At 37.0% G+C, this 12,167-nt stretch overlaps 1 protein-coding gene across 1 annotated transcript; it reads left to right on the top strand.

The window, feature by feature from the left end:
* The first annotated feature begins 1,236 nt into the window (after positions 1–1,236).
* LOC122288973 (SH3 domain-containing protein 2-like) lies at positions 1,237–11,529 on the top strand. Its single transcript, XM_043095817.1, has 10 exons — positions 1,237–1,440; positions 2,467–2,580; positions 6,629–6,698; positions 6,778–6,935; positions 7,515–7,616; positions 7,690–7,890; positions 8,166–8,228; positions 8,370–8,522; positions 10,253–10,327; positions 11,109–11,529. The coding sequence occupies exons 1-10, from the start codon at positions 1,381–1,383 to the stop codon at positions 11,232–11,234; spliced, it is 1,122 nt and encodes a 373-aa protein (XP_042951751.1). The 5' UTR covers positions 1,237–1,380; the 3' UTR covers positions 11,235–11,529.
* The last annotated feature ends 638 nt before the right edge of the window (positions 11,530–12,167 follow it).

Genomic DNA, 12,167 nt, shown 5'->3' with positions numbered 1-12,167 from the left:
TGAGGGTGGTGATCAGTCTGGATTTGGACCACCTGGTAAATGTTTTTTATTCTATTATTTTAATTTATTTATATTCATTTCCATTTCATCGTTATTAATTTTAATATTATTATTTGTAGTAACACATGAGATGTCTAGCACCTCTGCAACATAAAAATGTGCTGAAGCCCAGGCCGCCCCAACTGTCACACCCCTTGACTCAAAGACAAGCCACAGCTGACAAGTCTCTTTAGAATATTTATTTTTTAATTATTTGTTCGAATTTTGTATTCAATAATTTGTAATGTTGATACAATGTCCCTTGGACACTTTTATGTTTGTAATTTTGTAATTGTTTAGCCTTTCAATTTTGCAATAGCTTAGTTATTATTATTTTACCATTCATAACACTTTTTTTTTAAATCTGGTTTTTTAACTTTTCTTTTCCTTTTTACTTATAATTTTATGGGCTGAAAAATGAAAATGGCCTAGAAATTACTTTTTTTGGGCCAAAAATAGCAATTTCTGGGCCATTTTGGGCCCAGAAACCGTTTCTGGGCCCAAAATGGCCCAGAAATTGCTTCTGGACCATTTTCGGCCCAGCAATTGCTTCTGGGCCCAAGGCCCAGAAGATGCTCCTGGGCCCAAGGCCCAGAAGGGGGGTACGGGGGGGCGGACGGATTGCCCCCCCACCCCGTACCCCGTCATGCGGGACGGGGTACCCCGCCCCCGCACACCGGGGGCGGGGGACGGGGGAGATTTACCCCATCCGCCCCATGCGGGGGCAGGGGGGTCTATCCCGCATCGTATGGTGCGGGTAGCACCCTAATATCAATATTAATTTTTTGATATTTAAAAGTTCAATTAGTATTGTTTTCAATAAAATTTACTTTTTAATCAATCACAATAAATTAGTGCACATATTAGTATATAAATGTGCTTGTAACTAAACTTTTCTATATATATATAAAAGAAAAATATAATTACAAGTACAATTGTGTACTAATCTGTGCACTAATATAATGTGATTAATTAAAAAGTAAATTTTATTAAAAACAGTATTAATTTAAATTTAAAGTATAAATAAATTAATATTAATACACAGATTAATGCGCGACTGTGTTTATATGTAGTAAAACTCATATATATATATATATATATATATATATATATAAAAGACGGGGGACAGAAAGAGACACCATGTGATATGTGATGTAAGTAGCCGACTGTTATCTTTCATCAGGCTTATGGAAAGGCAACACTTTTTACCAACTCTCACACCCAATCACACTCACACTCACTCTTTAGCAAGTCTTTAATTCCCAATCGCTTTCAGCATATTCGTCTCACTGTTTCTTCCTCTCCCCCAGAATTGTTAAGGAACTCTCTTCTCCAATCATAATGGAGAGTATACGGAAGCAAGCGAGCAAGCTCAGGGAGCAGGTTGCCAAGCAACAGCAGGTCATCATCCTCGGCTTCTTCCCCTTCCTTTCTTTCTTTACGGTTTTAACTTTTAATCTTTTCCTCTTGCTCTTCGATTGTGGCCTCTGCTAAATGCGTTTCTGTACCGAATTCCACGTGTTTTTCAGATTTTCTGCTTTATGAATTCAACATCGTGTTAGACTATAGTGAATTTGCATGCCATTGTAGAACCGGGGGAAAAAAAAAAATACTCGGGACAGTTACTCAAAGAAGAAGGTATTGAATTTGGTGCACTAAGCAGAATATATGCCCTCATTGGCAATGACTTTTTAGTGTAATGCAGGGGTGTGAAAACCAGAGTTTTATGTTTTATATTTCTTCATAAAAGGCTTGAGCATTCTAAATTAATTAAAAAATGTATCGTTATTTATTTCCTCAGTACCGCCTGGGTCCTATGTCTCCTCCAAGGAAGATCGAGATAGAAGTTCAAAAGTTCAGTGATGACAAAGCTGTTTGACTTCTCATTTGTTGGCCTATTTGAGGGAAAAATAATTTGTGCCCCTTTAAAATGCTATTCCCAAGCATTCTATGATCATAAAAAGTAAAAACAAATGTGATTTTGGCATTCCTGTAACTCGGCCGGAGTCATTTCTCTTGTCAAGCTTCATAGGTTTATAATTTTGAGCATTGACCACTCTGTATTGCTCAATTACGGTGGATCTTTGGCCATCAATGTTTTTCCTTTTGGGGGTTTAGTTGGTGATGCATAACATAGAGGTAGAGTTGTTAAAAGTGTTCGATGAGTTTTTTTTGTTTTTTTTATTCACTCAAACAGTCCCAATGGTGCCATCTGTCTTTAAGAAAACAGTGGTTGAGCCGTGTTCCTTGTATAGAATGAAAATTGCCTTGATCACTTAACTTTGCAAAAATGACATTGGGATTTCAGCGGCTAGATTATAACTATCGAACTTATCATAAAGTACTGTGCTTCCCATATTGCATATCCCCTTTTTTTGGTGTGTGTGTTACTGTCAAATTAAGACTCTGATGGTCATTATGTTGCAGGCAGTGTTGAGACAATTGGGACATTTAGGTCATGAAGCTTTCATGGATGATGAAGCTGAACTTCAGTGTCACCAACAACTTCAAAATCTATACAATTCTACGAGAGATGCTAAGGTACAGTCATAAGACTTTGCCTGTTCATATCAGTATTTACTTATTTGGCCTAGTAGGGTGGATGAATCGTGTGATGCAATGCAAACTAATGTGTTAGAATATATTGTTTGTAATTAGCTTGTATGAGGGTATATGGGTAATTTTTATTTAGGGTATATATATACACTTGTGTATACACTGTGAATAAAGTAAGTGTTTTTCATCAAATCTCATTGTACATGGTATCGGAGTGTGATTCTTACGAATCTGAGTTTTGTATGGTTTGAGAGTGTTTTTCAGTGTAGTTTGTGAGCTCACTATGTTCGCCGGCGTGTTTCCGTGTGGTTTGGGTGCTCGTCGGCGGCCCGTGGTGGGTTGAAGCACTTTCCGGTGACTTTCTGGCATCATCTTCGGTACTGGACACCAGGGGTGAACTTGCCGAAAGTTTCTGTGGGTACCAGGCCTGGTTTCCGTTGCCTTCAGCCACCGAAAGGGGTCTCCATCGCTAATCCAAGGACGTTTGGTTGTAGGTATAATCGTATTCCAATTTTTGAATAGGGATAATCCAAAACCTAGACAAGGTTTTATTCCGATCTGGAATAAAACCTGTTTGGTAACACGAATAAGCTTAAACTTATCCTGGGTTAGAATAGGCTTATCTAAGACAGACCCGGACCTGATCCGAGATAGACCCGATATGGGTCTATACCAGCTGAAATTGACCCGATACCGGCCAGTACAGAGCCAATATCAAATTTTAATATGCCTATGACTTAAGTAAAATTGGATGGGAAGAACTATATGTTATGGTCAAGATCTGTTACAGTATTTTTGAAAGGTAAGGGACTTTCTAGTCACCTGGTTAATCCAAAACCCGACTCAAATAACCCTACATTTGCTCAATGGGAGCAAGAGGATGCTCAAATCTTGTCCTTGATATTAACCAGTATTGAGCCTAACATTTGCTCTAGTTTGATTCATTTTGACACTGCCTAAGAAGTGTGAATCCATCTCAAACATATGTATTCGGGTGCTGGGAACACAACCCACATTTATGAGCTATGCAAGTAGTTTTTTGCATTGGAACAAGGTACTCTGGGTCTGGAAGAGTATTATTCTCAAGTGATGAACATATGTGAAGAATTCAAGATGTATCAACCTATTACTTCTGATGTTTCACGTATGCTACAACAACGTGAAGAGTTTAATATTGTTCGATTTCTTGTTAGTTTAAAACCTAAATACGAGTCCGTGAGGTCTCAAATCTTGGCGAGTCCACAACTCCCTTCATTTCCTGATGTGTTCTCCCGAATTCAGCTTGCCATGTTATCTGGGCACGGATCTTAGTTGTTTTCTGATCTAATTAGTGAGAGATCCACTCTGGTTGTCTCTTATGTTGCTCTTGGTAGGCGTGGAGGCCGAGGTGGTAGAAGTGCACGTGGAGGACGTAATGCCAAAGGTAATCACAATTGAGGTCGAGAGCCTCATAAGTGCATCCATTGTGGTCTCACTAACCATTCAATGGACTATTTTTGAGACCGACACTATAGGCCATCTGGGTCTGCTAATCAGGTCATTTGCGAAGATGCTACATCACAGTCAACGAGCTCCAACCCACCTTTAGATATGATTAGTATATCAAAAGATGAGTATGAGCAGTTTTTTGGTCACACAGGGGCTTCATCTTTCACAGCTACTCTTACCCACTCAGGTATAGCATCCGCATGTCTTGTCTCATCCACTCAAGGTCCATGGATCATTGATTTAGGAGCTAATGAACATCTGGCCGGTTTGTCTTCTGCCTTGTCTAAGTTAAATATTGTACCATCTTTAAAAAGTGTCACTCTTGCTAATGGTTCTCTTACTAAAGTTACAAGCATTGGATCCATTAAACTCACTAACTCCATATCCTTGTCATTTGTCCTATATGCTCACAGTTTTCCTTTTAGTTTGTTGTCTATTAGTAAGATTATTCAAAATCTACAATGTTCAGTGACTTTTTATCCCTTTTCATGTATTTTTTAGGATCTCAAGACTGGAAACGAGATTGGTATAGGGCATGAAGCTGATGGTCTGTTTTACCTTGATGTTCAATAGTCACCCAGTCATGCCCTTACAACCCCTTTATCATATGCTTTTGAATGGCACTATCGTCTTGGTCACCCCATCTTTCTCTTTTGAAGTGTCAAATTAGGAACTTGGGAAGTGTGTTTCCCTTCTCTTGTGAAGTGTGTCAACTTAATAAACACCATCGTGTGTTTTTTGTTCCTCGTATTGATAAACGAGCATCGAGTCCGTTTGAATTAGTTCGCTCTAATATATGGGGACCAATCAACATTGAATCAAACAAGTTTCAATATTTTGTTACATTTGTTGATAATCCAGGATGGAGAACAACTATGGAAAATGAAATGGATGCTCTTCATCAGAACGGCACATGGGATCTTGTTCCACTACCACCTGGTAAACAACTTATTGGCTGTAAATGGGTATACACTATCAAATTTCATCCTAATGGTTCTGTGGAACATCTGAAGCCCGCTTGGTTGCAAAGGGCTACACTCAAACCTATGGCATTGACTACGAAGAGACATTCTCCCCAGTTGCCAAAATCTCTTTTGTTCGAGTGCTAATCTCTCTTGCTACTAATTTAGACTGGCCCTTATTTCAGTTGGATGTAAAAAATGCATTCCTACTTGGCGACTTGCATGAGAAAGTTTATATGGAGCAACCACCTGGGTTTGTTGTTCAGGGGGAGTATTGAGGTATTGCATGCAGGTTAAAGAAAGCATTATACGGTTTGAAACAATCTCCTTAAGCATGGTTTGGAAGGTTCTCTGATGCTGTATTGAAATTTGGTCTTCACAGATGCCAAACAGATCACTCGGTATTTCACTTACATAGTGATGCAGGTCACATTTTGTTGGTTGTATATGTCGATGATATTGTAATTACTGTAAGTGACTCTACTGGAATTACTAGACTAAAACAAATTTTACATGATCAGTTTCTGACGAAAGACTTGGGCAAGCTTAGATATTTCATTGGAATTGAAGTCAGTAGATCTAGAGAGGGCATCAACCTATCTCAAAGGAAATATGTACTTGATCTTTTGGAAGAAATCGGCATGTTAGGTGCACGACCTATTGACACCCCTATGGATCCCAATCGTAAATTCATGAAAGAGCAAGGAGAGTTGTTTGGAGATCCAGGTATGTATCAAAGACTTGTTGGGAAATTGAACTATCTCACCATCACTAGACTAGACATCTCTTATGCAGTGAGTGCACTGAGTCAGTTTTTACAAACGCCTAGGATCTCACATTGGGATGCTGTAATTCATATTTTCGTTATCTCAAGCGCGCACCTAGCCTTAGAATACTATATCGACCAAATGGAGATATTAGGGTTGAAGCATTTTCAGATGCTGATTGGGCGGGATCTCCTTCAGATAGAAGATCCACTATGAGATATTGTACCTTTGTAGGAGGTAACTTGGTTACATGGAAGAGTAAGAAAAAAACAGTAGTAGCTCGGTCTAGTGCGAAAGCTGAATACAGGGCAATGGCTCGTACTACTAGTGAGCTAACATGGTTGCAACACTTTCTTCAAGAGATTGGGTTTCCAGCTCCTATCCCTTTCCAGCTATTTTGTGATAATCAAGTTGCATTGCATATTGCCTTTAACCCTGTGTTTCATGAGAGGACTAAACATATAAAGATTGATTGTCACTTCATTCGAGATAAGATACTAAGTGGTGACATTGCTACACCTTTTGTGAAGTTTTCAAATCAACTCGTAGATGTGTTTACTAAATCCTTGTGTTAGAGTCGATTAAAACCTATTTTTTTCAAGCTGGGTTTATATGATGTATATGCCCCAGCTTGAGAGGGAGTGTTAGAATATATTGTTTGTAATTAGCTTGTATGAGGGTATATGGGTAACTTGTATTTAGGGTATATATATATTTGTGTGTACACTGTGAATAAAGTAAGTGTTTTTCATCAAATCTCGTTGTACATAATGCATCAATGATAATTGAGTGTCTTAAATATATTACGTTGCACAGCATTTTCAGCGGAATATTCTTCGTGGAATTGAAGCTTTTGTTTCTATAAGCTCAAAGCAAATGGAGATGGGTGAGTCTAGTTCTTCTCTTTTCTTATGTTTATTTCCTTCACAAAGTGGATACATCAAAATTTAAATCAAATATTCTAGTAAGAAAGTTGGCTCAAGATTGTTGTAAATATGGAGATGAGAATCAAAGCAGTGAAAGCACTTGTTCTCCTCTTGCGAGAGCTTCTCTTCACTTTGGTACATCGCATTATTCAATGGAGGAGGAAAAGGAGACTTTGCTTGGGATCTTTGTTAATCAGGTAATTTTTCACTTCCTTCATTTTTATGATGAACAGTTTTAGCAATTAAACAAGGTATGGTACTCAAGAACCATCTCATTGATTGAAATATTTCTTGCAAATTTATTTGACAGGACATACCAATGTAAGAATACATATATCATGTGGACATATGGTATCATTTGGTTAACAATTTGGAACTGTATTTTACTCTCAAAAGGGTATAAAAATACTTCCAAATTGTAGAACGAAAAATGTTCCCAAATATGATGGTCAAATGTGTCATTGTATATGAAAGAAACTGGAAAGAGTGGGAAGAATAAACCATATGAAGTTGTCCTTCACATCTGAAATTTGACATATTTGGTTTTAAAGCCCTCTCTCTACCATTTTTTCAATTGTGTAATTCACCGGAGTTTTTTACTATCTTGAACATTCTACTTCACATTGTAAGACATTACTATGTTATGATAAGTTCAAAGAATAGCTTAGGTTATGTTCTACCATGTTGTAATAAATTATTTCTGGCACGTTGTCCAATTTTGCCCTTTATTTTCTATTATTATGTTTCCGATTGTTTAAGAGGTACTGAATCTTTAGGTATGTGAGCCACTTCGGGCACAAATAAGAGGAGCTCCTCTGGAAGATGCTCGCCACTTGGTACATCGTTATGACAAATTGCGGCAAGAGGTTGAATCCCAGGTAATCACTTATATCATTTCTGCGTGTAAACTTTGAGGTTTATTGAATATCTGCTTATTTATATTCTCGGCAGGAAGCCGAAGTATTGAGGCGTCGATTGAAGTCTAGGGATTCCTCTATTTCTGTAGAGAGTTCTACAAGGCTTCAACTTGCAGAAGCAAGACTGACTGAACTAAAATCTATAACTATGGCACTGGGGAAAGAAGCAACTGCTGCCATGTTGTCAGTTGAGGTTCAGCAGCAACAACTAACTTTCCAGAAGCTTCTTACCATGGTATTCTACTTGTTACTGCTGTGCATGAACAAAACTAGTTGTTGAATTTTCATTTATTTTGCTATAAAGTATAGATTCCTAGCACATTCTATCCAGTTCCTTCGAGCTACAAGTAAAAATATTTGTAGACATCCAAAATTTGTGATAATAGGAATGGTGCCCATTTAACCAGTGATGATGTTTATCTAATATTGTGCTTATTTTATTTCTTAATTTCCTTCACATGATCGAGAGTCATACTTGACTTTTAAGCTTCAAAAGATATAATTTTGCAGATGGAAGCTGAGAGAACCTATCATCAAAAGGCTCTTGAAATTTTAGAGAAGCTACATGCCGAGGTTTGTAACTAAGCACCCTGGATTTGGACTCATTTGCATAAACATTGTTCATTAGTATTTCCAATGGCCATCCTATGTTTTGTCATTTGTCAAAGGGTTACCCTTACTATCTATATATTTCATGGTTATTATTGGAGTTAGATAACACTAGAGAAGCAGCCCAAAGAGTTTTCATTGCCATCAGAGATAATGCAGAGAGAGGTTTATCATCAGTATGTGCGTGACAATATCGATTCAAATGGATCAGGTAGTCATGGACCTATTATTCAAAATGAAAAGTTCTTCATTGCAAAGGTAAGAGCTTTGAACTCACAGGATTTCATCCCCTTTGTCTATAGAATTTGTTTCTCACATTTACCATTTTTTTTTTTTACCACAATCCACTTAAGTCGTTGCTCTTCCATTGATATCAACTTCTGATATATAAAGATCAAGAAATAAAGGAGTTTTTGTTTGATAGGTAAAAAGAAAAAGAAATAAAAGAATTTATTTTTTCCTTTGTTAAAAAATTGAACTTCCCTAGTTTCTTCCTAACGTGAAAATAGAAGCATGAGATTAAGGAAATCGCCAATCCTTTTAAAGATCTGGACTTGCACGTAAGGGGAGCAAACAACTGTCACAACAACTATGGAGGGTAATGAGTCATTACATTATTTAGTGGCTTGAGAAACATACTGGACTCTTTGTGAAGAACAGCAGAAAACAACACCGACCACCATGGCCATAATCTACATCAGACATTGACCTCACAAAGCCACCACAAACAAGTCCCCCTTCAAGTCTTTCAATCTAAACCCAAAGCCCCTAAACCATCATTGGACACCCCAAAAACAATACCCCATATTAGCCCGATGTTCCATTATAAATGGCTCAACTGCTGACCCACAACCAAAACTAAATACCTCTACCCCCACACACCTAGGGATGAGCATCAACACTAGTGTTGATTTTCACTGGGTTCCGGCAGCTAGCCTGATGATGCTGGTCATCATAAACCGACCATGAAACCATTCCAATCAGTGGTCCGAAATGAAACTTCACCTCGTCTATTGTTGATTTGGTACAAGTTGGATGGGGTTTTGGGTTTTACTTTGGCTCATAGTGCGATACCCTTAGGTGGGTGGTGAAGGGGTGGGCATCTATTGAATCCACATTGGTTATGTGCTGGATCAAATGGAGCTATATATACAGTCATTGAAAGTACAAACAATTATGGTAGCCCATTTTGGTCGTGAAGTTATTACATGGTATTGACTAACCAGTGGTCAGACTAGTTCCCAGTTAAATTAGTCTGATTGGTGAGCCGGGTGTGGTCTTGAAAGTATTGATTCTATACTGGATTTGTATATCATATCTTCTTGAAAATGGTGATTTTTGCACCTTTAATCTTGTCTCTTGTTTCCAGATGCTCCAATCAAGATTTAAGAAATCCCAAAATCCTTATCATTTAATATTTTCAAATACTAAAAAGTTAAAGCAAGATGAGAACGGATGCTGATCTGCTCCTTTTGGGTTTATATTTTGCGTCTTCAATGTTCCACTCTTTGTAGACTCACAATCACTTAGCATTAGGCTATGGTGGTTCTTCTTCTTGGAACAGGCATTTATGCCTCTCAATTGCTCTTAAGTAATGGCTATGCTTGGATTGTGATGCTGATCATATTTACAAGTTAGCGAACATAAGATCTCTACATGAAACATGCCAGTAATTGCAACTCTATCTCACTTTTAAATATGCATGGCATTGCAAGCATGAGATTTCTTGGTGAAACATGCATGTAAATTGTATCCCAAGAGTACTTGTAAGTTTTTAAGAAATGAATCTGGCATAACAATTTTAGTCCCTGTTCCAATTCTATTTACCAATCAGAAAATTTTTCCCATTAATGTTCGCATTACTAATTTCATCTCTACTAACATTAGATATTTTTGCAAATATCTGAGACTTTTCTCGTTCTCAGCTGAATTGCCTTTGTTGCTTTTAATATCTCAAGCTTTGTTTTAATCTAGCCTTCATCCTGTAGGCTGTACATTCCTTTGATGCTCAAGCAGATGGAGAGTTAAGCCTCTCAGTGGATGATTATGTTGTGGTTCGCCAGGTACTCTCTGCTGCCAATAAAAATATGGGCGTTCTTTTGATAGCTAACATTTTTTTCTTCAAAAAACTCGTTTATGCTTTTTGTGTGGAATTTATGGCCAAAGATTGTTCGGTATACATGGTTTTTGACGGGGTCCTAAGGTCCATTACCCTTTAGCATGCAGTATAACAAGGCAAGAACATATATGACCAATTTTTGCCTGAAATCCTCCTAGTTAACTGAGTAAATAATGGACTTATGTAGGACAACAAAAGGCATAAATTAGAACATAGTCACAACTAGCTACATGTTTCGAAGCCAAAATCATAAGTTTCCAAAAGGGAGGGAAGGGGAGAATATCTTCATTTTCCAGGACTCATATAAGGTTTTTTCACCGGCACTCCACAATATATCTCTCAATAAAGTGGGGCAGGGTTAGATCGCATGGTATTCATGTTGGTATTTTTCTGCCATGCCAGTAACCCGAGTTGCTTGCTGTACACCACCCTCATAAATACATTATCCTTTCTCCATTGAATATCACCTCTAGCTTGTTTTTAGGCTGTAAGCAAAGTCCTGCATTGGCAGACACTAGAATGTATTCGGGTAACAATCTGTCTGCCTCATCCATATCCCCATTGGCTCATCTGGCATCAATTTTGGTTTCTAGCAACCTGAGGGTGAGCTAATTTACTTCTCAGAAATGAAAAAACAAACATAGATTGGTTCATTTCATAGTGAATTGGTTTTATCTTGGATTTTCATTCATTATATCTTTCTTTCATACTTGGAATGTCACTAGGTGGCCCCTACTGGATGGTCTGAAGGAGAATGCAACGGCATATCTGGATGGTTTCCCTCTGCCTACGTGGAAAGGCAGGAGAAAGCACCGGCAAGCAAGGTAATGGAAGCAACTTCAGAACCTTGATCACAAGGTTAACGTTGTCATAGAACCCGTACATTCCTTTCTCTTGTATTGTAATCCCTTCTTGATGCCAAACTTAGCCACAAATAAAAATAAAATGAATTTCAAATAATCTCTGTTAAAATAGAGTTGTAAAAAATGATGTATATGTATTATTACTCAACTTTCGAATATCCGGGATTGAGTTATTCTATTCTCAAGTCGGTGTATAGATGTATATGTATATGTATATGTGAGCACTTTATTATGCTTGTTGTCAATACCAGCAGCTTATAAATAAAATTTGTAATTCTAGATTTGTTAGGCTCCCCTAGTCCAATTGTTGTATATATATCGTTACTCCAACCACATCTGGCTTCCTTAAATTAAATAATAATAATAATAATAATTCCTTAAATTTAAAAAAAAAAAAAAAATCCTAGTCCAATTGTTGTATATATATCATTACTCCAACCACATCCGACTTCCTTAAATTATTAAATAAATAAATAAAATCCACATCTGACTTGGAAAAATCGGTGTGCATAAGGAATATTAATTGTTTATCAAAAATTTTATGTGCAGTTATTTTTACGTATTTATTATGTATTCTATGATTAGTTGCGTCATTTTTTTTAATATAAAATTATTTATTGGTCTTAGAATGGTTAAAATTTAGAAATTGGAGCACGTTTAGGTGAAACAAATTAAGTAAATCAAATTTTAAAAAGTCTTGTTGAATGGGTCCCTTTTGTTTCTACTTTCTATCTGAGTTTCGTTTTAGATAGCTGTTGAGAAGCACTACAGTCACAAAAAATTTTAATAAAAATAAATTTATAAATTGACACGTCTTTATATGATACGTTATATTTATTTTATAATAAAAATAATTTTATAATTTAATGTATCACATCAAGTTATATCAGTTTGTAAGTTTATTTTTATAGATTTTTTTTA

Source organism: Carya illinoinensis, chromosome 12 (assembly GCF_018687715.1).
Source record: "Carya illinoinensis cultivar Pawnee chromosome 12, C.illinoinensisPawnee_v1, whole genome shotgun sequence".
NCBI classification, from domain to species: Eukaryota; Viridiplantae; Streptophyta; class Magnoliopsida; order Fagales; family Juglandaceae; genus Carya; species Carya illinoinensis.
This window is presented reverse-complemented; position numbering and strand designations above follow the sequence as displayed.

Coding starts and splice junctions, on each gene's coding strand:
- LOC122288973 (XM_043095817.1), top strand. CDS start 1,381: ATGGAGAGTATACGGAAGCAAGCGAGCAAGCTCAGGGAGCAGGTTGCC. Junction 2,581..6,628: donor ATTCTACGAGAGATGCTAAG/GTACAGTCATAA, acceptor TACGTTGCACAG/CATTTTCAGCGGAATATTCT. Junction 7,891..8,165: donor TCCAGAAGCTTCTTACCATG/GTATTCTACTTG, acceptor ATAATTTTGCAG/ATGGAAGCTGAGAGAACCTA.